This window comes from Dunckerocampus dactyliophorus, chromosome 1, assembly GCF_027744805.1.
Source record: "Dunckerocampus dactyliophorus isolate RoL2022-P2 chromosome 1, RoL_Ddac_1.1, whole genome shotgun sequence".
NCBI lineage: Eukaryota > Metazoa > Chordata > Actinopteri > Syngnathiformes > Syngnathidae > Dunckerocampus > Dunckerocampus dactyliophorus.
Genome location: NC_072819.1, coordinates 16,621,683 through 16,646,837, shown reverse-complemented (window position 1 = coordinate 16,646,837; position 25,155 = coordinate 16,621,683). Strand labels below are relative to the sequence as shown.

Here is a 25,155-nt window from a genome sequence, read left to right as displayed (position 1 = left end):
TGCTCCTTTTCTCCTACGTGTGACATGCCGTAAACACGTGTCGTAAAAAACATCACACTAAACCCCACCAGCATCACCACGACGGCACCCCAAAAGCCCACAAAGAAGCCCACGCCATCAAAGAAGCTGCCGTAAAGACAGCCGCAAAGAAAGGCCTGGGGCCTGCTCCCATCGCCATGGTGTCCTCCACCATCACCGAAGACACCGGCCCCCGTCTGCCAGCAAACCACTCCAAGTCACACTTCTGACTCTTACTTCTGATTTGCCACTATCTTTTATGTTTTGTTAATGAGAGTCATGGTATTTGGTTACGACAAATCTACAGTTTATCAAATCCAACTTTGTTTGAGTCATTTTTTTTACCGCCAGGTGGAACGATTTAACAACAGTTAAACAAAGATTTATTCATTCATTTTCTATCTCGTTTGTCCTCACTAGTGTCACGGGGGTATGCTGGTGCCTATCCCAGCTGACTTTCATACCTATGGACAATTTAGAGTATCCAATTAACTTAACATGCGTCTTTTTGGACTGTGGGAGGAAGCCGGAGTACCTGGAGAAAACCCACGCAAGCACGAGAAATCTACAGTTGTCCTTACCTCCAGGTGGAATGATATAACTATAGTTAAATTGAACAAATATTTAATCTTAACATAATCTAAATGTAATCTAAATTTCAAAAAGGACAAATATATAGTAATCAGTATTGGTCTTGAGAAGAAAGAAGTCCGGTTGGAAAAAAATATATCTCGCTTCCCTAATAGTTTTACAAGCATAAAACAGCTTATAAATGAACAATTAAGGTTACTTTTACCTTCAAGACGTGTTGTTGCCACTGACACAATGTAGCAGCGCGATCAACACGTGTGTTCCCATGAGTTATTTCTCAATAGTTGAATAGTGTTTCTCACCTTCTTTATCAAAATGCTGGCACTTGCAATGTTCTTTGGCTCCATTTTGGGTTATTTTTCAGCCGTTATCAAAACAAAAACATATGAGGTGAGAAACACTATTTGAATTCAAGAAATAACTCGTAGCAAAATACAAAGGTGTTGATCTTGCTGCCACATTGTGTTTTTGGCACCAACACACCTTTTAATGAAGGTAAAAGTAACCTTAAATGTTCATTTATTTTTTTCATTCATCATTTATATGTATTTATATACATTTTGAATTGTTTCCTGCCTGTAAAACTATATAAACAAATGTTTGGTAACATTTTTGGCTTTCTGAATGAAAAATCAGGACACACCATACAGCTGTTGTATTTAATGCTAATTATGCTCTTCTTACCTCTGCAGCGATGTGAGCGCCTCCTGCTGTACATCTTCTGTCATGAGCTCAGTGTGGGTTTCAGGGAGCCAGTCCCCAGCTCTGTGCGTAATTATGCAATACGCACAAATACACAATTTACTCTGTTCACGTACATATTGATGGTATTTTCTTTTTCTTTAACTAAGGTGCCGAACTACTATCGAATCATCAAGAGCCCTATGGACCTGAAGAAGGTAAAGAAAAAGCTACAGCTGCGGAGCTCCATATACTACAAGACCACCCAGGAGTTTGTATCCGACATGCGCATGGTCTTCAAAAACTGTGCAAAGTATAATGAGGTGAGTGGCATGACTTTTTTTCATCGGCTTGGGGAAAGACATCTCGTGTGAGCGTGTGCATGACAAGGCCATGAGGTTCGAATTGCTATATTGATCAGTAGGGGTGAGCAGTACGCCATAATGACGGTGGTCACGGTTAGGTTCATTCTGGTTACAGTAAGGGAACAAAACGTAAAACCATATTTTTTTGTACAACGCACGCATTTTGACGCTTGTACTCGTAGCTGCTTTCAGGTACACATTTTGTAGCACATAACACTAAGTACATTTTCAACATGTTAAGTCAGGGTGGCCATTACGTCGATCGCGAGCTACCGGTAGATCGCCAAGGTAGTTTGGGTCGATTGTGTAAACGTCACTTTGTAGTTGTCATATGACATGAGTCAGCTGACATTAAGCTCCCCTCCTGATTCGCGCTTACTCCCCCGCAGCGTTTCAAGCTACACATGAAGATACAACTTTCATCTTTATTATTGTGATTTTGGATGAACTAACTCTGCGGTAAGATGCTTATTGTTTACTGGCTTTGCTTGGCGTCATGAACTCTACTACAGAAATCAGTGTTTTCTACACGTTCGCTTCTTAAACTATTATTTCGTGATGAAATTAAAAATGTGCCCATTGGTGAAACCTTTTCAATATGTTGCCTTGACTTTGGCTGCATTGTCTTTTGCATAACCATTTAAAATTCTTGTATATGGGTAATGTTTGATAGCAAATGCTAACTGGATTAAATACATGAACTGTGTGCCCTAATGAACGTTACGTAGCTAATTTGACTGACATATTACCAGTACTTAGGTTATGTACACAACTATTTAGGACTTACGTGTAATTATCTTTATTTCCATATTGAAGTGAATTATGATAGCAACTACTTTGATTACCTGTAAACTTTGAAAAGGTGAATGTGAAATACTAATCATTAATATTTACAATAGAATTTGAGAGTTTACTGGTTACATTTTGTATATGTTTTGTAGAAAGAGGTAGATCAGTTTGACTTGTACTTGCATGCTGAGAAAGTGCATGCACTCCTGATATACATGTACATAAATATGTACTCATATTTTTTTAAATAAATATAGTAAATATATATACTTTCTATATTTATAGTAGTAGGTAGATCTTTGGGACTTGGTCATTTTAAAAGTAGCTTGCAGGCTAAAAAAGTGTGAGCACCCCTGTGTTAAGTGAAAATCACAACCTAATATGTCGCAAATGTTACCATTTAATTGTTTGTAGTGTAAACAAAAATGTATTGACACTACATGTTGCAGCTAAAAACGCATAGTAAATGACAAACAAAATACACTAATGTACTGTAGCTGTACTCACGTGAAGGATTCGTTCAAAGCGATGTATATTTAGAAGATTACTCCATTTACAATATGTTTCTTTGAATATGCGTGCACATTAGTTGGCAGAACTGGATGAAGGCACATGTGTCGTCATTCTACCGGCACTGCCACGCTGTTGTCATTGTCGTCGGTCAACAGATTACTCAAGTTGAGGGTCACCAAATGGGGAGATGATTCGGAACGAGACAGGAGTCGAGGATAAGTGGAATAAACAGTTTACTTTCCGCTGAACAACAAGCAACAAGTTTTTTTTTTGTTTTTTTTTTTACAAAGAAAAGTTGTGCTGCGTTAATTTAACGTTGTCTCGGATTACCGCTACATTTGGGAGGAGATGATGCAACATATAAGATGTGCTGTTGTGGTAGGTAAGTGCCACGTTATAACGGATACACGTCACGGTCTTCAACTTGCTGTTTAGTCACATTTTCTGTCTGTTTTATACATTTTGATGGCGACCAAATTGCAACTTTATTCTTCGTTTTCCTTCATTACTTTCATTGCCTTCTCGCATTCTCTCACCTTTTCAATCTTCCCGCGCCATCCGCTTCCTTCTTTGTCGTCTGCGTGGCTAACATAAGCGCGTTGGTGCCATAAGCAATTCCTCGAGGCAGAAAAGAATCCTCCCTCCATTTTTTTGTAATCGAGGTACTCAAAATTATTCGGGAAATTGTTGCACCCCTATTCTTGTGACATGAGTCACAGGATTAGCCACCGTAGACTGCATTAAGAACCACATTTTATTTATTTAGGAATGGTTGACTTATTTATTTATTTTAAATACATGTTTCACTTCCATCATGCCGCGACAATGATGGTTAAGGCTATGATTGGTCAGCTTGTAGTTTGTAGTCAGCAGTAGTATGTGCATGCATGCGTGCGACTTGTTCGGAGAGTTGACAGCCCACCTCCACAAACGCCTTCTCCGATGAGCGACTGTTGTCACGAATCAATTAGTTCCAGCTGCAATAACACTCCCCTTCTCTCTTTAATTAACATTGTGCGCTTGCGATGGAAAGATACCGACATGTCCACACAAATGTGGATATTTTTTTAAACACACATTTTCCCACTCCAGTGTTAAAAAAAATGTCCGTGCACATGAGTGTAGTTTAAAAAAAAAAGTGTCCACATAAAAATATATTCACCAGCTGTCATGTACATTTTGGCCAATCGGAAGCCTAGAAAAAATCAACCACAGCCTATCTGGTCTAGCATCCAACGCCTTTGTTCATCAATATAGTGATATGGTAGATGTACATTAGCTTTAAAATCAGTGCACACTTTACATGAAGTCCAGGAAACATCATGAGTGTTTTTTTTTTTTATTGGCTGTGAACTTGATAATGTGTGCTTATGCGCGTCAACTGCTGCACTACATGAAACCAACAATCAGTTGGGAAAAACAGATGAAAAAAGTATTTTAAAAAACCGTTCAACAGAAAAGATATATCACATTTACAGTGGTGTGAAAGTGTTTGCCCCCTTCCTGATTTCGTTTTTTTTTTTTTTTTGCATATTTGTCACACTTACTGTAAATGTCTCGTATCATCAAACAAATTTAAATATTAGTCAATGACAACACAACTGAACACAAAATGCTGCTTTTAAATGAAACTTGTTATTATAGGGGTGGGGGGGGGAATCCAAACCTACATGGCCCTGTGTGAAAAAGTGATTACTCCCTAAACCCTAAACTGGTTGGAACACCCTTAGCAACAACTACAAACAAGCGTTTGCGATAACTTAGTCTCTTAGCGCTGTGGAGGAATTTTGGCAAGGCAAGTGTATAGTACAATTTGTACGAACGTATGTACGTATGTATGGATGGATGGTTTTCAAGCATGAAGAGCCTTTTTAAGGTCATGCCACAGGATCTCAATAGGATTCAAGTCAGGATTTTGAATAGGCCACTCCAAAATCTTCGTTTTGTTTTTCTTGCAGCCATTCAGAGGTAGACTTGCTGTTGTGTTTCGGATCATTGTCCTGCGACAGAACCCAAGTTCGTTTCAGCTTGAGGTCACGAGCAGGTTGCCGGATATTCTCCTTCAGGATTTTTTTTTGGTAGACAGCAGGATTCATGGTTCCATTTATCACAGCAAGTCTTTTTGGACAAAATCAGGTGTTTTTGCTGAAACTACCCTATGTTCTACCGCCAATATCTAAAGACCCAAAAAGGCTAGAAACAAACTTTCAAAGTTTCTTAGTTGTGCAGTTCTTAGTTTCGATGTTTATATAGCCACAATATTCTGTGGGTCTTGAAAGTTCAGCAAAAATGTCCCAAAACTCTGGCGGTATCGACCTCTCTGCTCTGAACATGACTGGCAGTCAATGGGTTAATGTTCTTTTGTTCAACAGTGGTTTTCATCTTGGAACTCTGCCATGCAGGCCGTTTTTGCCCAGTGTCTTTCTTATGGTGGAGTTATTAACACTGAACTTAACTGAGGCAAGTGAGGCCTGCAAGTGAGGCCATTGTTACATGTTTTAAATCTTTTATATCGGCCGATATCCAATATATTGACCGATAACCGCTGTATCAGCCAATATATGAATTAAGAGCACTGATATACACAGGATATGGACATAAATTCTTATAATACCCAACATACGATTCAACACAAAGAAGCCGAAGACTGCTAAATGAAAATAAGGAGCTTTTAATTAGTAACACTGTCAACATAAGAACATGCCTCTTTAATGATTTACTTTTAGGTGTTGCCACAAATTTGTAGTGTTCTTTGCTTTGCTGGTGCTGGAGCGCTGATGAACTTGCACACAGCAGATGTTGCACCTAACGTAACGCCTGTTGAGTCTATTGTGAAGTGGCTACACACCTTACTCTTACCCCTCTGCCTAAAAATGAAAATATATAAATGTAGTGCATTTTGGTAAATAGAGTTTTGGTAAACAGCATAGAATTTGATACTATAGCTGAGCTTTTTTTAAATAAAAACAAGTGGCTGCATTTGGCTGAAAATGATAATACATAGGCTAATGTGAGGTGTTTTTAAAACTCATACATTGTGTTTATAAAAGGCTTATTCATCAACTTCTTACCAATATCAGTTAGTCATATTTGCTGCAGATATTTGCTATCTACAGCCACTGAGTACTTGCAAACGGCTGAAAACAAACATTAAAAAAGTGAAAAAACAAGTTGACTACAGCCGGTCTAGTGGTTAGCACGTTGGCCAATACAGGAACAGCCTGGAGATCGGGAAGACCTGGGTTCGATTCTCCCCTGGGCATTTCTGTGTGGAGTTTGCATGTTCTCCCCGTGTGTGCGTGGGTTTTCTCCAGGCACTCCGGCTTTCTCCCACATTCCCAAAAACATGCATGTTAGGTTAATTGGCGACTGTAAATTGTCCATAGGTATGAATGTGAGTGTGAATGGTTGTTTGTCTATATGTGCCCTGCGATTGGCTGGTGACCAGTCCAGGGTGTACCCCGCCTGTCGCCCGAAGTCAGCTCGGATAGGCTCCAGCATGCCCCCGCGACCCTATTGAGGATGAAGCGGTATAGAAAATGGATGGATGAAGTTGACTACACACAAAATAATCAAAACATGCATCACGTTAATAGACTTGTACAATTGACGAAACTACATTTTATGTAACAATGTAGCTGCTTTCAAAACACGCAATACATAACATTTGGTATGTAAGAAGGAGAGGTTCCGCAGGTCCTTCATACCGACTGCTGTCAGGCTCTACAACACCTGCACCACCTGAACCATGTTGTAGACACTATGCTTTCTTTACACTGTTCTCTTTACTTGTCTTGCTGCTGTAACAAGTAAATTTCCCCGCTGTGGGATAAATAAAGTACATACAATACAATACAATTACAACTAAATATATTACTTGGAACATTTTCAAAATCATTTCAATGAAGACATGAACTTGTGAATGTATGGGTCCCTGTAAATCCTGCATGGAAGTAATTAATATAAGTTAAGTAATTAATATAATGACAAATGAGTACACTGAGTGGAGGTTTACTTTGTAAATAAAGTACAATTTATAAGTGGGCAGTCACATAAAACACAAATAGCTCACCTCTTCTTTCTTTTTGTCAAAGTAGGTTTAATAGTGCTGCATGTTGGATACGCCTGTGCTATCATAACCCTGGACTCTCAATTTATACTGTTTATACAGGACTTTCATTGTTAATCGTGCTATTTTGAACAAAAAAATATACGGTACTGTTGAACAATTTATTTCTCATGTATTCGGAATACTCTAAAACAGGCATCAAATTAAATTTAGGTTTGTGTCAAAAAGATTTTATACTTTTGTACTAGTCACATAGTACTATTGGACTAAATAGGTCAGGTAACAAAAGGAGCCTCATCATTGTAGACTCTCACTTTAAGTGCTTTCAGCAACTTTGCCATTAAATTAACAGTTTTGCAGTGTTCTCGGTTCATGTTCTGCTGGTTGTTGGAAAAACATTAAATAAATAACTAAATAAGTCATAAAAATGATTTGTCATAATAAAAAACAATTGCTGCAGCCCACCACCACAGCTTCAGAAATTCCTAGAAGACGCAAATTGTAAATATGGAATGAATCCATTAATAGTGAGATATATTTAGATATTACACTCTTGCTTTTGTCATCTGTAAGCTACAAGCTCAAATGTGGATGTTTTGTTCCGATGACTGCATGCACCGACCTACATTGAACTGATTTTTTTTTTTTTTTTTTTTTTGCCATTTTTTACTAAAATTAATCTCTGGCAGTGATCTTGGTCTTAAGTTTGATGTTTGATGGGCAACTATGAGCAGGTGTAAGGGGTGAGATCACTTGAGTTCAGCATTTTCTTGCAACCATAAAAATAAGGTAATGTTACAATAAATTAAATTACTCTCCAACGTAACTTTGACGACTCACGGGTATTGGAAGTGCAATGGGTTCAATGACTTTACAATTTTAAACATGAATTGTCATGCAAGTGTAAAAAAAACATAACCATAGTCTATGAAGGGTAAAATGTAAAAACAGTAGATTGTGTACTGGCCATTACCATTCAATAAGTAATGACGATTACTGCTTGTGTGTCGGAAGTTTGCTAAGATTCCGTTCTTGTTTTGTTATCGTTGAATTAGCCATATTGTACTGAGCAGCCAGGACCGAGGGTTCAATTTGCAGTTCTGAGTGTCATTACATGTTCCCTCCTTGCCATCACTGGCATTCTTTAAAACACAAAAAAGTCGAAGAAAAAGGTTGTGCATTGCATAGTTTTGTGCAAAACCAAACCTTTTGTTGAATTCTGAATTATACGACTTTGCAGAGTCCACTGATTATCCACACCCTTAATGCTTCTATTGTATTAACAAGTGGACTTAAAAGCATGTTTTAAAGGAAATCACCATTTCTCCCCCTGCTACTTGACCTGTCTGTGTTGTAACGATATTGCCCCTTTTTAGATGTCTCGAATAATCCGGGTTTATGATGACGACAAACCCATTAATACACAGGTAAGACGTTTCAAATAGAGCACAGATGTCCTCCCTCCCTCCCGCTGAGGCTCTAAGAAACTTTTTTGCCCTTCAGCATAGACATTTTGTCCAAAACAGGAATATTAACTGATGGCAACATGGAACAATGAAAGACTGTAGTGCTGTTGTAGCATATTTGTACATTTACTACACCAAAAAAAGCGCCCAATACATGTAGTGCTCTAACACTGGGTCATTTCTGTGAAACCATGTTTTAGCAGAATATTAATAACTGGTAGAAGGCGCTATGTCATTCATTATATGGCACATCTATTTTGTGTGCCTGTGCTTGTGCTCATGCGTGTATACCATGTGATTTTGTGTTTATTGCTACTATTGCAGTTATTCAATTAGTACCATTAGTGCAAAGTAACAGAGTTAGCATTAAAGGTGCTGTCTGCTCCATGTAACACTCTCGTATGCACATTGTGTGTTGTCGGCTAACATTAGCGATTTGGCAAAGTTTAGCTACTAACATTAGCGATCATAGACTGTATAGCATAACCACACAATGGCTCCAAATTGTCTGTTGCTTCTCTGTGTGTGTGTGTGTGTGTGTGTGTGCACGTACTAAGGACCTGTACGTCAACTTTTCTGCCTGCATGACAATTTTTTTTTTTTTTTTTTACAAAGTTTAACCTAGAATTGTGACAAATATAGATATTTATTTTCAATCTGTTCTTATATTTTTTGGTTGAAAATAGTGTAGTTTGGAGCCAAAGGACAGCACCTTTAATATTTGGCTGGGGGAATAATTATATGACACATCCAGGTGATGTGCGTGTGCTGCATGAGCAATTGTGTCATGGATATTTAGTTTGTAGATTATTTCATGACATTCTATTTATTTCTGTAATGCAAGGGGACAGTTAAAACCAATCAATAAGCCAGTGTTCCGTGGCCTTTGACCTTGTGAGTTATTTTCAATTAATACGCGTATTTGCCTGTATATTATGCCAGGTGGCCAGTTATCATCAATAACTGGCAGAAGGAACAATATAATTGATCTTGTGATTTATTTATTTATTTTTTTTTAGGTTGCACGCTTGTCCCTGTGCATGTGCTTGTACATGTACAATCGTGCCTTGGGGCTCTTAGTTTTTGGATTATTTTAAGTGTGTTTGCTTCATTTTTAATGGGAAACGGTAATAACTGGCGAGGGGAACAAACACATTGATTGTGTGACACATCCAGGTTGTGTGTTGGTGCATGTGCTGGTGCCATGAGCAAGTGTGCCATGGGCTTTTAGTTGGTGGATTATTTTGAGTTAATTTCTATTGTCATGTTGGTTATCATTAATAACTGACATGAGGAGCAATCACAGTAATTATGACTCATGATTGGTTTTATTGATGTTATAAAGCGACAGAAAAGGACACCTTCAGTGAGTTTCACTTTGTGATAGTTGTTATCGGTGGCTATCTTACTAGGGCTTTTAGTTTGTGGATATCTTGGTATTTTGAGTCATTCTGTTTATTTCTATTATGTCAGGTCACCAGTTATTAACTGGAAGGCGGAGCAATCACATTAATTATACCACTCATGCTTGTGGATGTGCTCTCGTTCCGAAACCAGGCCCACCTCTGCTAAATGTTCTGTGGCCAGGGATGTGTACTATACTTGAGCACAGCACAGACATCTTGTACCTGTCAAACAAGCCGAAATTTAGGTTTCAAGCATGCCCATATGTGATACCAACTGCCTAGTACGGGTGCTGTAAGTGCTCGCTAAAAAAGGAGGATGTTACTGAAGTCATAGGATTCATGCATAATGCATGAATCAGCATATGTAAATCAAATTATTGGAAATACTAAATTGCATGTAAATGCAACAGCTGAATGGCAACAATGTGTTCCAGGAGCCGCACTGGGTAGGGGGGGTGTTCACATGTGATGGCAGGATATCAGTGCTCTGTACAACAAGCTTGACCCAGGACGCCCTGTCAGCACCACTTTTAACCGCATCTAATTTGTCTCTTCAACCCATCCTTTTCCTCCCCCATTTGTCTTTTTAAATGCCCACCCCCTCTCCTCCTTCTTACCCCCTGGCAGGAAGGATCAGAGATGGCGGTCTCCGGTAAGGCGGTGAGCCTGTACTTTGAGGAGAAGCTGCAGGAGATCTTCCCGGGACAAAGCTTCCCCGATTTGCCTGATGGCGATGCCACAGAGGTAGAGGATGGGAATGCGGAGGAAACTGAGGACTCTGAGGACGACTTTGTTCAGCCGAGACGCAAACGGTTAAAAACGGATGAGAAGGTGGTCCACATCAAGTGAGGACGGACGACACGAGGGGGTGAGGGGGGGGCAACTCTTCCTCAAATCCCCCCTATTTTCTGATGAAAAGGACAAACGGAACAGCTTTGAACTGTTGTACTGACATTTGTGGAAAAAGAGAAAAGACTGCCTTCGTCAGAACTGTCAACAGTTTCATAAACATGTACAACCTTGCCTGTTTGAAGTTATTTTACAGCAACATCAAGGACTTCTTATTTTCATTTGTATATTATGGCATTTGTGTCATGAAACCACCGGTTCGAGTGTAAGATACAGTATTTTGTTTTTAGCACATGGAGAAATGTCAAATGTTGACTTGATGACTATTGTGGGAAACATTGTGTGCATAAGAGACTTTAGCTCCACTGAATGGAAGTACAGGTATTCCTGCAGTATTCATCGTTGGATGCATCCTCAATAAACAGCTGTTCATGAAATATATTAAAAGAAAATGTATGTTGTGGAATGCTGAGCTGGTGAGTCATTGTTTGGCATTCTGCAGACTGATTTTGGGTTGTTTCTAAACTCAGGCCAGCTTTATATTTTGAACTAATAGTGAGCATTTTGTAATCACAAATGGGCAAAAAATATTTTGTCAAAACAGTCAACAAATTTGTAGTTTGCTAACTAGGTGGAGCAACTTCACTCTTTGATGTTTGTGTAAAATGGGTTTATTTTTCAAGATTCAAGATTCAAGAGAGTTTTATTGTCATGTGCATGGTAAAACAGCAGTTATACCATGCAATGAAAATCTTATTCTGTTCTCAAGCTGCTGGGCCTCCCTTGAAGTCTTTTGGTGCCTCACAATGTTAAAGCCCCCCACGAACATTCAGGTGTCCAGTGGCTTACATTGTGGTTGTCTCCAAGCATGCATATCAAGTTATTTTTTAATTAATTTACCTTTCAGGGGCTTATTGAGATACTGTATGGCAAGCAGGCTGATGTTTTATAAGCTGTAATCACGTGTCAGTGCCCCATTACAAAGGAAATGAGAAGAAACAATATAGCACCAAAGTTGGAATTGGTCTTTTAATGTAAGTATTTCATTAACTTTATCCTATTCAAGGGTTCTAGTAAATCACAAGAGTGTGACAGGTAGTAACTCAATGGAACTCTGCCATCACCTCACATTGCTAATGTGAACAGAATTAAGTAACAAAGATAGTTATACCAGCCATTAATATAAGGAGGCAGTAAAAGTGTTATGAGCTAGAAGGGAAAAATTCAGTGTATGTAATAATGTAACAGCTATTGTTATAACGTATTAGAATGCATAAGTCCTTTATGGTATCCGGAAGTGATTTAAAACACGTGACCCGTGGAATGAAACCACGGAAGAGCTGACTATCCGGAAGTGATATAAAACACTTGACCTGTGGAATGGAACCACGGAAGAGCTGACTTGTCGATACTTAGTCAGCAGTCTGCCCACGTTCGGCTGACAACGTAGGAAATTATTTCCTTCTCTCTTTTTTGGGATTGGATTACATCGTCTTTAAAAGGTAAGACTCACTTTGGTCCTTGACCTTCACATTGTGGAGTCAACACTGCTGCTGTGTTTACGCAAACTAGTCGCTAATTTGTGCATCGAAAGAAAGATGCTTTGTTATTGCTGTCTCTTTCGCAACTGCATTCTAAAAATGTAAAGGTGGTGACAGCGTTAACTAAGGACTTGAATACCCCTCCACACACACACACACACACACACACACACAGATGCATAGCAATTTTTGGCGACGTTTATTGATATGTGATGAGAGTGTGTGAAATGTTTGCACGCCGCCGGACTGTAGGTACACGACATGAGTACAACACAGAGGTTCCAAGCTTTCTTGGTTGGGGGAGGTACTTAAAGCTAGCATTTACTGATTGTTCTTTAAATAAATGGATGCTTTACCTCCCAAATCAGTTTTAGCCTGAGCGGAGTTTTATTTTGAAGGACGTTTAGGCACTTGCAATTGGGCTACCATGCGTCACGTGATATAACTACACCATCCAATCACCTCGCAGCTATGTTGTCTGCTTCCTTGTTTTTACCTCAGCTCCTTAAAGGCGTTTGTCTTGCTTTAGGTGGTTCCACCGCTTACCAGCTGTCACACAGGTTAAACATTTATTGCTTTGTTATTTTACTTTCATTTAATACGTTTTTATCGACGTTACAGTTCAATAATGAAAATAATGCTTTTTATTAATTTAGTTTGCAGATTTGTTTTTACAACGACGTATGAAAGCTCGGTTGATCTAATCAGCGTGGCAAACAGTGACCTGCCTCAATAGGTCTTTTTATGTTTCCGAGCGTTCGTTAACAATTGTCCCCCTTGGAATCATGTTTTATGAATCAGTTCAAGATTGTTGTTCATATCTGACGCCATTTAGATGTTAAAATTTGTGTTATTGGATGTGTGTAAACCTCAGAAAATCTAATAGCGCTCTGCTGCTTAACTTTCTCTACTCATAATTTCTTACATGTACTGTTTACTAGACTTTGCTTGAATGCGATCATTACAATGGATTTTTCCCTGCTATGTTTGTCTGCAGATTATGTTAACGCACAGAGTCCTCACACATGGACCTTCTGGGTCGGCCTCAGGTGGAAACTTTACTACGTTGTGCCCCAATGGGTCCGAATGGGTCTGGGAAGGTCTCGGCGAATGCGCCCAGGACGCTAGAGACATGGCCAGCATCTACCTTGGCCTGCTGTCCATTCTCTGCTTCATGATGTCTTCGCTGCCGTAAGTAACATCCTTGGCTTGTCTTCTCCTGACCACGACACATGTATGTTATGTCATATGTCATGTTTGGATTGTTCACAGGCAGTACTACAGCTCCTGCAAAACGGGTAATATGGACAGTGCCCTCTCCATTTGGTTTCTGCTGCTGTGGCTGGGAGGCGACACCTGTAATTTGGTTGGCTCCTTTTTGGCAGACCAGCTTCCACTTCAGGTTGTATCTCTTTAAGTTCAATAATGATTTGGAGTGCATGAGAAAGTGGAAAGTAAAACGTAACTGTCTTTGAAGAGTAGTATATTGAACAACACAACAGCAATAGAACCAATGTTGTAGGGCTGGGCGATATATCGATATTATTAATATATTGATATTTCTTTATAAGCACGATAACAAAGACAACCATATCGTTCATATCAATATAGACTAGATGTGCGCTGTAGCTCTTAGTATCTTTATGTGGAGATCTCACTCATCGCTTTGCACTGTGTGTGAGCTCCTGCCCCACCCCTGTGACTCAGTAATTTGGAGGTACTTCGGATTCAGAGCATAAACAAATTGTTTTCACCACCTTTAAAACGTGGCACAAACTCCAATACGAGGAATGTGTGAAGCTGCGCGCTGGCTGCACATCCTCACAAAACTCTTCCTGTTGTATTTCATGAAAGGAAAAGCAAAGTTGTGTGCTATTACTAAAGTGGCGTCCTATTACATTGCTAAGAAATGGTCCCCATTGCAACAGTGGAAAAAAACAGCTTTAAAAACCTGCTGAAAACGATGGACTCGTCATGTCCAGCCAGTCACAATTATTTTGCACGACAAGCGCCTGATGCAGTTGACAGGTTGGTGTTCCTGGCACAAAATAAGGACATGCTTGTGTCTACTAAAAAATACTACTGTTCAATTTAAAGTATTATTGAGTTGCTGACATTTAAATGGGACTTATCATACAAATTTTCGGGCTTTTGTATTGAGTTCTGGACTCCTATAGGGCAGCTATACACGGTAACCCACATAAAAAGCTCTCTAGATCTTCCAGACTCTACACCTCTACCTGCAGTGTTTCCTGCCTCCCACCCAAACAATCTATGCAATTTACTCCACCCCCAGCCCTTTTCCAGGTACGCCTCCCGCCGAGCCCATTCCTCTATTATTGGTCACAATCCCTCCACTCGCTGTATGCACACTCTATAAAGCTACACAGACAACCGCTTTTGTCCGATTACTTGCACAAAAGACAGTTAGGACGCTGATAAATTGTTACTTACAGGTTGCTCTCCTGACTCTTAAAAACTACCAAGTAATGCTGAAAAGGCGACCTTAGCAACAGTTTAGTCCAGCTTTGTATTGGCCCATGTTCACAAAACAGTCCCGTGTGAAATGCCGTGAACAGATGAGCATATTTACTCTTGCTGGCCGGGAATCAGCAACTCCAACCAGGCGCCTGTTGCTTGCCTCTTTAGGCACGCCCGAACAAACATTTCCTGGGAGCCATACACGCTAACGCGGTGAGCAGAGCGAAGCAGAGCGCGGGAGGGCAGGCCTACATCGTTTAGCATAAAAGGAAGTTCAGGTTGCGTTTACGTCAGTGGAACTCTGTGTTAAAAAAACTCTGTAAAACAACTTGCAGAGCCATCCAAAACTGCTTTCATGTCTCACTTCTAAATGCGCAAACCTCATTATCTGATGCGTTGGCATCGTTTAACATGGGAATACAACATTGTAACAACATTTATAGGTCACAAAAGAGGAAAAGCATCATAGGTCCCATCTATTAAAAAAAACAACAACAAAAAAAAAACTCTTAAACTCTTAAACCAAGCACTCCTTCATATTTTGTTCTTTTGTGCTTTTGTTATTAGCTGAATATTTGAGCATAGCTAAAGGTTTGTTATAAAGAAGATTATACGGTAACTTTTTCTATATTTATTTTAAAAGGAGAATGGCGTACTTTATTTTAGCGGCTATTTGCTTGACATGCTAACTTGACATGCATATTTGGCTTTGACTTTGTCTAAACTCACTTTGCAGGAAAAAATATCGGGATATATCTCGTAAATCCATACTGCATTCAACTTAAATATATCTGGATATAAGTTTTGGGTCCATATCACCCAGCCCTACAATGTTGTAATACCAGTAAGAACCAAACTGCTCAGCCATCATTAATTAATAGTAGTAAGGCAAATGTAACACAGATGTGTTTCACACTAACAGCTGAGCAGCGTGACCAACCTTTTAAAGTTCAGACAGAGGTCGATAAAGCTGTTGGAAACTGACCGATCACGATACTTTAAATACAACTACTGTCATTTTGTGGAGTTACATCAGGATCAGGTTGCTTACAGCCACAGCTTTTAATGCCAATGTTTTTTTGACCCGGCGGTAATTACAAGGTATGTGCAGGGGCTTAAAACGTCTAAAATCCAATCATTTGAATTTAAGGCCTTTAAAATTGTCTGGAAATCTCAAACTGTCCTGAATGCAACTTTTAAAAGTCTAAAAAATGTATTAACCTTACTTTTATTTTAAGCAAATGCATACACGTCAGTCTCAATTTCAAATGTTCAGATTTTTATTTTTTACAGAACTACTAAATGGAACAAAAGTACCTTTGCAGCCCGGTCAGAATTTATCGAGGACAATCAGCTATAGTGCTGTGCTGTGCTGTGCGCCATGGAGCATAGCAGCGAGAAAACTTAACCCATTCAATCACAGATATTTTTCAAAAGACAACCCCTTCAGTACCGGGCCATTTTAGACGATTTTGACTTATGTTAAGGCACACAGAATATTGTGTTGTATGGCTATATAAACATGGAGCATACCAAAAGAAAGATAAACTCCCGTCTTTCATCAGTAAAAAAAGTTTGTATCTACCTACCACATCATAAACAATACAAAAAGGTTGGGTTTTTCTTTTTTTTCTTTTATTTTATTTTATTTTTTTTACATCAAAATAACTATTTACAAATATAACACCATGAACTATTTACAATTTTCACATATGGAACGGAAATATGTGTGTGCATGCACGTGCATGCGTTAACATTTCCCTACAATGCGTAACCTTCTGCACGCTATACTCCTCCACGCTCTTCTATTTCCTCCTTCCTGTCATGTGCAATTTTTCTATTTAAAGAGAGCTGCCGAGCTCTTATCGAATTCACTTCTGATGTTTTTATGGATTAAAGCTACTCTACAGCTACATGCATTAGTGGAGAGTTGGCTCATCACCTCTTTTAGCCTCTTGTGCAAAAAAACCCCGTAAAATATGTAGCGATCAAGCATTCGGGTTTATAAAAACCTATAGTTACATCTTTGGTGTTGAATGAGCTAATGAAAGCCGACAGCAAAGCCAAATTACTTTTATAGATGTTTTAGATTATTTAGTTTGTGTCGTATTCTGTATTGTATTGGTCCGTACGGTGGCCTAGTGGTTAGCATGTTGGCCACTCAGTCAGAAGATCTGGAAGATCTGGGTTCATCCATATTGACCATAGGTATGAAAGAGTGTGGATGTTTGTTTTCTATATGTGCCCTGTGATTGGCTGGCGACCACCACCTCTCACCCGCTCAAGTCAGCTGGGATAGGCTCCAGCGTACCCTGCGACCCGAGTGAGGACAAGCAGTATAGGAAATGAATGAATGAATGAATGAATGTATTTAGTATTCTAATAGAAAGAGCTGTGAATAAATTCATATACGTACTTTGCAAGTAATTCTGGGCCTCCAATTTTCTCTAATGTCTTTTGTACTTTTTTGCCAGTATGAATGTGAAATGTGTCTTAAATTGTATTCATTATGGTCTTTAAAAAGTCTTACATTTGACTTGATGAAACTTGCGGGGATAGGAGACTTTGCATTTGAATTGAATAGGGACAGTAACTGGAGTATTTATGATAATCTGTTCCAGGGTCAACCTGTGGCCATGTAAGAATAGGCAAACTATTATCAATTCTAATGATTTTATTTCTATAGCACCATATAACATCTCAGTGGTGCCCAAGGTGCTTCGCAAGAATAAAACAGCTTAAAACAAATAAGAACAATGAAGCTCGAATAATAAAATAAAAATAGATGTACGTACAGATGTACATGTACAGAATCACATCTAAAATACATATGTTGATCATGCGACCATAACGCAGGTGGAAGGGAGTTCCGCAGCTTGGGAGCAAAGGCAACAAAACGGCAATAGCCCCATTTTTTGTATCTCGTTCTCGGGACTTCCAAAGTTGTATGCTCAAATGAGCGCAGGGCCCTGGAGTGGTGACGGACAGTTAAAAGTTCAGCTAAATATGCTGGGGAAAGACCATTAGTTGCCTTGGGCACAAATAGGAGGTTTGTAAAATGGATTCTAAAATGTATCCGGAGCCAATGGAGAGAAAAGAGAGTGATATGGGCGTGTTTTGGAGCATAAGTGAGAAGGGTAGCAGCTGAATTTTGCACCAAATGGAGCTTGCGAAGGAGGGACTCATTTACTCCAGTAAAGAGCGCATTCAAGTCAACATTCATTAATATGAGGTTTCTCAATATTGACCTTTTTACTGGCAACATTTGTACTCCTTACACAAGTGGAATAATAAGTTAACCACTGTAAAACCTAATAATGACAGCGACTTGTTGAGTCTACTCCTTTTGGAATAAGTGTTTTATAAACGCTGGGATTTTATGCAACTTTATATAATTTTTCCTTAAATTCCGAACTGTATGACCGCAGTGGTGTTTGACCTTCGAGATTCCACTGTATTGTAACAGCTGAACGCCTCGTATAACTATCAATCACATTATATAATAATAGTGTGTGTCTTGATTAATGTTGATTACCCAATTATTCAACTGTAATTGAATCCACAGTCTCTTCATCTTACAGCTTCATTGACCTGTCAAATGTGTGGAAAAGTGATTAATAACTTTGTGTTCTTTTGTGTGTCTGTCATCATTTAGACGTATACCGCTGTTTACTACGTTTTGGCAGACTTGCTGATGCTGGCCATGTACTTATACTACAAGATGAAGAACAAAATGGTTGAAAGTAAGTCTTTAGTTTTTCTTAATTAGATGTTTTTCATATGGCAAATGTGAGAACTCCTGCCAATGCAGCATTTAGTAATGTAACGTTATCTACTGTTTTGCTAGTTACTGTCATTTTAAAGGTGGTTGTCTCAGAATAGAAGGGAACATTACAATGGAATTGTAATTTGCCATGCTACTTTTGCATGACTTTTGAGTTACATTCAACCGAACATCTGCAGAAGTGTGACTTGAACTTTAGTGCCTTGATGATCTTTATCAAGTCAACAATGATGAAATAAAATGCTAATCATTTTAATAGGCCTGCTAATCCTTTTACAGTCATAGATATGGAATTACCTTGGGCTCTGTGCTACATTAAATATGTAAGTTGCTGTGACGGACAAGGACATGACAGGAGGAATACACGTCGTCTCAGATCATAAAATCTTGAATAATTTTGGCCAGACTTTTTTATAGGTCCCAAAATAAGGACATGTCCAATGAGAAGAGAAGATCTAGTCAGTAATATTATCTAAATGTTATTATGCCTTAATCGCATGGTGGATTAACCTTACACGGTTCACAACTGACATTTACCAAAACAGAGTCAGCAGTTATGTCAAACAGGTCTTTTGGGAACTCATTTCTGCTGTCATTGTGGTCTTGTGTGTTTCAGACAAAGGAAGATGTCATGACATCACATGTCACATGTCGCTGTCACACTTCCTCCCTTAATTGTTGACCTTTGACCTTTTAGCCCTGTCTGGAGGAATGTGCTGAAGTGTCTGAAGTATTGATGGTGAACTTTCTCTCCTCTCTCCAGACAGGAGGGTTTTACACGTGGTGGGCGTGGTCTGCATCCTGAGCTTCACTACAGGCCTCAGCCATCTCCCAGGGTCGGGCGCTGCCCGACAGGAAGTGGTACCCCTTGGGTACAGGGGGCGCACGTTGCTCTCCAACACTAATCTTGGCGCTGTCAGGGTGAGGTGCCTTTATTTGTATTTATGTTTATTTATCCGTTTATTTACAGTTATATAATAGGTTAATGTTATCATCTGTGCGGCTTAATCTTGTTTGTGTAAAAGTATAAATTTCTGATACATCATCTTTGAAAAGCATTCTAAATTACACCAAAAATTTCACCAAAATATATTTTTATTTGATTTAGACTTTGATATATTTCAATCTAAAAAATTATGATAAAATTTTAATACAATTAGCTTTGTGTACACCTGGAATTATCAACATAAAAAACAATAGAAATGGTATGTTTGTCCCACAAACTGACGCTAAACGATATTATTGTCAACATTTTTTGATACCAAATAAACCACTGATGTTGTGATAACATATAATAATATATCATAATGCAATATTTCCTTTTAATATAAGCAAGGCCTTTTAAGATAATTAAGATAATTTTTGTTGTTCCGTAACCCTCATTTATATCAGGTCGGACAGGATCGTCAAGACTATAAAAAATAAATTGGATCGGAAGGCAAAAAATGTGAATCTACCAAAATTAACACACTCCTGATCAAAATGTACCCCCTACTCCCGCACACTTAAAAAGCAAAACACACAAAGAAACAACTTTTAAATAGTATTAAATATATTTTATATAGGACGTTAGATAAAAAAAAATCATGTGTGTTATTTTTGAACTGCACACATGGCCCACACTAATTTAAAACAAAGAGGGTTTTACAAGAGTAAAGTATCTGGCAGGTTTGTCTTTTGCTTGGTTCATTTATTTGTATTTGCATGTGTATTGAGTATTTAATGGGATAGTTGGGATTTTTTGACATGAAGTTGTATGACATCCCCATCAACAGTGACTTACCTCATCAACTGGTCCTGTGAGTCCGGTGCTGGTCGGAGATCCGTGATGAAGAACATAGTTCTGCTTAGTTGCTGGGACCATTTAAGTAAAGAGTTTGGCTTCTCAAAACAATAGGCATTCAAAAGAGTAATTCATTTGCATCACAAAAATGCCTGGGCAATGTGTGCAGTTGAAAAATAAGACACATTATTTTTTTTTTTAAATCTAATGTCCTATATAAAATATATTTAATATTATTTCAAAGTTGTTTCTTTGTGTGTTTTGCTTTTTAAGTGTGCGGGAGTAGGGGGTACATGACTGACAAATGTAAATTATTGCAATTTTTCAACTGGTCTAAAAATTTTGATCAGGAGTGTGTTAATTTTGGTAGATTCACATTTTTTGCCTTCCTATCCAATTTATTTTTTATAGTCTTGCCGATCCTGTCTGACCTAGTAAAAATGCTTTTTTTTTTTTTTTTTTTTAAATAATAAGCTTTTGTTACAAACATGAATTTGGGAATTGAATATGGTCAAGAAAATAGATCTTCAATGCATTAAAAATAATGCAACTAAAGCATTGCGGAATATGCTTTTTTTGTTACACAGCATGACCAACAATATTGTTTAGCTTTTGTGACAAACCTCTGTGCGTCAGGTCCCTAATCCAAAGTTTAGGACTAGGACTAGTGTAGGACTAATCAGAATCAGAATATATGACATTTTTTTTAACAAAGTTGCTTCAGTTTATTAGTAATTTATTGACGGCCCCTAGTATAAACAACAAGCGGTTAGAGCAGCACTTCCTGTAGCTGCACATTTTTCGTTTGTGTGGCCAAGGTGAGACCATTACTCATATAAGGGTGGCAATAAGTTGATACCTGAAACCTCTTGATGGTCAGTGGGGTGGCCGCGGCCACTATTTGGCCACAAAGTAGCTCCGCTACTACGTGCGAGCTCACTGACACGACAGTCCAGGCACAGTGAGAGGGAACTACCGCTGTAGCTACGGAGCCGAATATCCATTCTCCAACGTGAAACTAACTTCACCACAGTACACAGCGGACATTTCTGCATGGCGGTGTTGCGTATTCTTCTTCTTACGGGTGGTGGGAGTCGAGTGGCAACCAGCTTTGGGGTGCATTACCGCACCTAACATGTTGGAGTGTGGACCACAGCCAAATTTTATACAATTTGAATAAAAATGTCAAAATACATTTTTTTTTAAAGAGGGATTTTAACAATGCTTATTGTAAATAAAGGTGGAAAAAACATATTTCTGTTTTTTTCAGGTAATAACTGTTGTTGTTAATTTTGTTCTATTGCCTTTTATATCTTTCAGTCCTTCACCCCAAAAGAGATCATTGGTTTCGCCATTGGCTCCGTGTCGTCTGTGCTCTACCTGTTTTCCAGACTTCCTCAGATGTACACCAATGTGAGGAGGACTTTTTTATTCACATGGAATTTACATTAGAAGTCTGTCTCATGTAAGATTACCATAGGAAATAATGGATTTAGAAATAATATTCCAGGGTCAAACTATGACCATAAGAGCTTTACTAAGTTTATAGGATGTAAACAGTCTTACAGGTGTGACAATAATCAATCACTCAGTCAAACAATAATTCAAACACTGTTACTATTACAATGTATTGTGCAAGTTAGCTCGAAATACACACGCCTTATGTCTCATACTGATTGAACATGTTGTTCTCTCAGTTCAAGAGGAAGTCCACCGAGGGAGTCTCTTACTTCCTCTTTGCACTGGTCATCCTGGGAAACACCACGTACGGCCTGAGCGTGCTGCTGAAGAACCCAGATCAGGGCCAAGGAGAGAACAGCTACGTCATCCATCACCTGCCCTGGCTCATTGGCAGCCTTGGAACGCTCTCCCTGGATCTCTGTGTATCCTTCCACTCTCTTTAGTTAACCAACCCCACTGTGTCACCTACTTGCTACATTTTTTATAGTGTGTGTGCGTGTGTAGTACAGTATATCAACTATCACACATCTGCCTGCACGTGCATTAGAGATCTACTAGCACGCCCCCCTGAGGCCATACTTGGCTTTACACCTCAGGTAACCTTCTCTTTCTCTCTCTCGCTCACCCTCTCTCTCTCTCTCTCTCTCTCAAGTCAAATGTCACAATTATCTTTATATTGAATGAAAAGATGGTGCAATTTGATTTGAGGTAGTGCAAAATAACACAGGGTGCTAGCGCAAAACAATTATAATATGAATATTTCGGGAAGAAGAAGTAAGGAGTTGAGTCCGAACAACTGGACTTGGACCTGGATGAGAGGTGAAACATCTTACAAAAATCAAACGAGTCCCGTTCCTCTTATTCATTTCTCCCTATCTGTACCCTCTGTCCCTCTACTTTATCTCTGTATTTCAACCCAGCTGCTCAATCAGTTTGTTTTTATTTTCAACCGTAAAGGGAGTTTTTCCTTGTCTCTGTCACCAAAGTGCTTGCTCATGTGTGGTTCAGGTGCTTATCTTCCTGAGTATGTGGAGGCCTGCTCCACATTTTAAAGTTGTAATTCCCTGTCTAGATTTTTGTCCCTTTCTTCTTTTGTCCCAACATCCTCAACTCAGTGCCTCAGATTTCCATCCAGTTCATCATGTACCGCAACGCTGCAATGAGGCTGGATGCCAGTACCCTAGAGACAACTCCTCTGATGGGGAGCTAAACTCCCACTAAACCACTCAATCTTCAAGAGCCCAAAATCACAATGAAAAGTTGATTTTAATTGTATAGTTTTATTTATTCTACTAATTGTTGTGATTTTACCAGACAGATGTTATTCCTGGCATTTCCGCTGAGGTCCAGGCTTAGTTTTAAAACAGAATAAGAGGTTTTCAAGACGTCTTGACTGGAAGAAAAAAACAAATCTCCCGTCTTGATGTGTTAAATCTCTTTTAAGACTTTCAACACAACCTCAAAGAAATATTTTAAAAGTTGCCAAACACTTGCTGCTGCATGAATTCCTGTGATCTTGTATGCAGAACAACTGTAACTTGAATCTTTCTTTTAATTTTTTTTATTATTTTGACTTGTAAATGTAGACATCTTTACAGTCGTACGTTTTTAGTCATCAAGTGGATGTAATCATCAAAAAATGGTGCTTTTTGTTTTTGTGTATTTTAATTCCATTTCAAAATTTTGTTTTATGATGCTTTTATTTGACTTATGTTTTTTTAACGCAGACACATGACCAGTTGTATTTGCACTGGTGATCACTTAACAGGTATTCACTATATTATTATGCATGTTTATTTTACAGTTTTACTGGACATTCTCACTTTTTTTGCACACTTGTTTGTACTTTAGAAGGGAAAAAAAGTTTTCTTAGGTCAGTGTACTGTTAAAAAAATAAAACATTTAATTCTGCTTGCTGTCCTTTTTTTTTAACTTTCATTTTTGATTGAATGTGGAGTCATGATTTATGGATCCCCCCCCACATTGTTTCACCTCATTTTTCACTTTTCTTTCTTTCAGGTCAAGATTTGCCCTTGGACCTGAATGCAATGTTTGAACCTTTGTACTGTTTTTCCTTCATTAGCAGCCTCACAGTGGACCTTTTGACACCTAAAGCAACGGCAGCCCACCCACTCAGGAGACAAGGTCAGCCATGTTTTGTGAGTGTGTGTTTGTGTGTGCATGTTTGTGATGATGTATTTTTGGGGGGAGTCTGAAGGGAAGCAGCCATCCATCAGTGGGATGAACGGAGACAATTTTATAAACACAACTAGTGGGAATGTCTTAATGAGATACTTGCAGCTAACAAATGACTATAATGCTAAAAATATCTTCATACTCAAGCTCTCCTACATTATTTCATTCTTTTGTGAACTCTCAAGCTTTTTTCCTCCCCGAGTGTCACCCAAACCCCAGCTCTAGTCCTAGCCCTAACGCTAGTCCTAATCCTACCCGTGGTCCGAACCCTTACCCTAATCCCAAACCTAACCCTGGTCCTAACACCGGCCTGAGCTCTAATCCCAGCCCTTAGCCCTAAACCTAACCTATCAGATAAATTCATTTCCACACATGAATTTCACATAAAACTAGAACAAAGGTCAAACATCACCCTCTGGTGGACCTTCTCCTTATATGCAGTCACCTCTTATTTACATTCCACTTCATGATGCACAGTGACCCAAATCGGTGTTGACCCTGTCCACTCTATTGTAACTCTTCCTCAGTCAAGGCTATTATCAAAGCTACCATGATAATTTGTTTTTAAGAGAGCATGCGTGATTTATGAGGTGGCAGTGAGTGTCAAAGGACTGATGATTGTGTTGTGTCCTCACATTCATTTTGTTTCTCTCCTCATTCTTCTCCCATGAGTGAGAGCTGGCTTGTCCAACGACAGCGTGACGCCACCTTTAAAGATGCACTGTGACACGTTACAGTCTCAGATAAAACATGGACATGTCAAGACAAAAGTGTACGAAAATGTGTCGATTGATACATTACAGTAGAGTTTTGCCGCTTTTTTTTGTTTTTTGTTTGGATTTATATGTAATATCACCCTGCCCCCACATAGGACACAGAAGAATAGAAATAATCTGTTCCAGGGTGAAACTATGGCCATCACAAAACCTATCCTCACGTATTGTTTTAAACAACATTTTATCCTTTTTAGCTCATGCAAGTGTAAAAAGAAGTAACCCACTAAGACATAAAAACAATAAAACACAATTTTTTAAACATTCTTACGAGTCACGTAAGTGTAAAAAGAAGTTAACCACAGTGAGTCATGTAAGACAGTCCAACTCACATGTCATTTGAAAGACGTTAACCACTGTAGGACACATAAAAACAAGCATCTTGTTTT

General features: G+C 38.8%; 2 protein-coding genes across 7 annotated transcripts in view; both read left to right on the top strand.

Annotated features, from left to right (window-relative positions):
• Nucleotides 1-11,713, top strand: part of trim33 (tripartite motif containing 33) — a 58,723-nt gene extending 47,010 nt beyond the window's left edge. For 2 of the 5 annotated variants that reach the window (XM_054776358.1, XM_054776393.1), the window contains 4 exons: nucleotides 1,302-1,376; nucleotides 1,461-1,613; nucleotides 8,403-8,453; nucleotides 10,526-11,713. In XM_054776358.1, coding sequence (XP_054632333.1) covers nucleotides 1,302-1,376; nucleotides 1,461-1,613; nucleotides 8,403-8,453; nucleotides 10,526-10,747 — 501 coding nt within the window. In that variant the 3' untranslated portion in view covers nucleotides 10,748-11,713. The remainder of the gene's footprint in view (nucleotides 1-1,301; nucleotides 1,377-1,460; nucleotides 1,614-8,402; nucleotides 8,454-10,525) is intronic. The other 3 variants (XM_054776376.1, XM_054776384.1, XM_054776367.1) reach the window with 2 other exon arrangements.
• Nucleotides 11,714-12,108: 395 nt separating this feature from the next.
• slc66a1 (solute carrier family 66 member 1) lies at nucleotides 12,109-23,708 on the top strand. Of its 2 annotated transcripts, none has more exons than XM_054780610.1 (8): nucleotides 12,109-12,249; nucleotides 13,286-13,479; nucleotides 13,561-13,690; nucleotides 18,425-18,512; nucleotides 19,317-19,474; nucleotides 21,657-21,749; nucleotides 22,034-22,219; nucleotides 22,921-23,708. In XM_054780610.1, the coding sequence occupies exons 2-8, from the start codon at nucleotides 13,289-13,291 to the stop codon at nucleotides 23,005-23,007; spliced, it is 933 nt and encodes a 310-aa protein (XP_054636585.1). In that variant the 5' UTR covers nucleotides 12,109-12,249; nucleotides 13,286-13,288; the 3' UTR covers nucleotides 23,008-23,708. The 2 variants fall into 2 exon arrangements, with proteins under 2 accessions (XP_054636585.1, XP_054636586.1); XM_054780611.1 differs by lacking the exon at nucleotides 12,109-12,249 and adding an exon at nucleotides 12,769-12,848.
• The last annotated feature ends 1,447 nt before the right edge of the window (nucleotides 23,709-25,155 follow it).

Coding starts and splice junctions, on each gene's coding strand:
- slc66a1 (XM_054780610.1), top strand. CDS start 13,289: ATGTTAACGCACAGAGTCCTCACACATGGACCTTCTGGGTCGGCCTCA. Junction 13,480..13,560: donor TTCATGATGTCTTCGCTGCC/GTAAGTAACATC, acceptor GATTGTTCACAG/GCAGTACTACAGCTCCTGCA. Junction 19,475..21,656: donor CTAATCTTGGCGCTGTCAGG/GTGAGGTGCCTT, acceptor TATATCTTTCAG/TCCTTCACCCCAAAAGAGAT.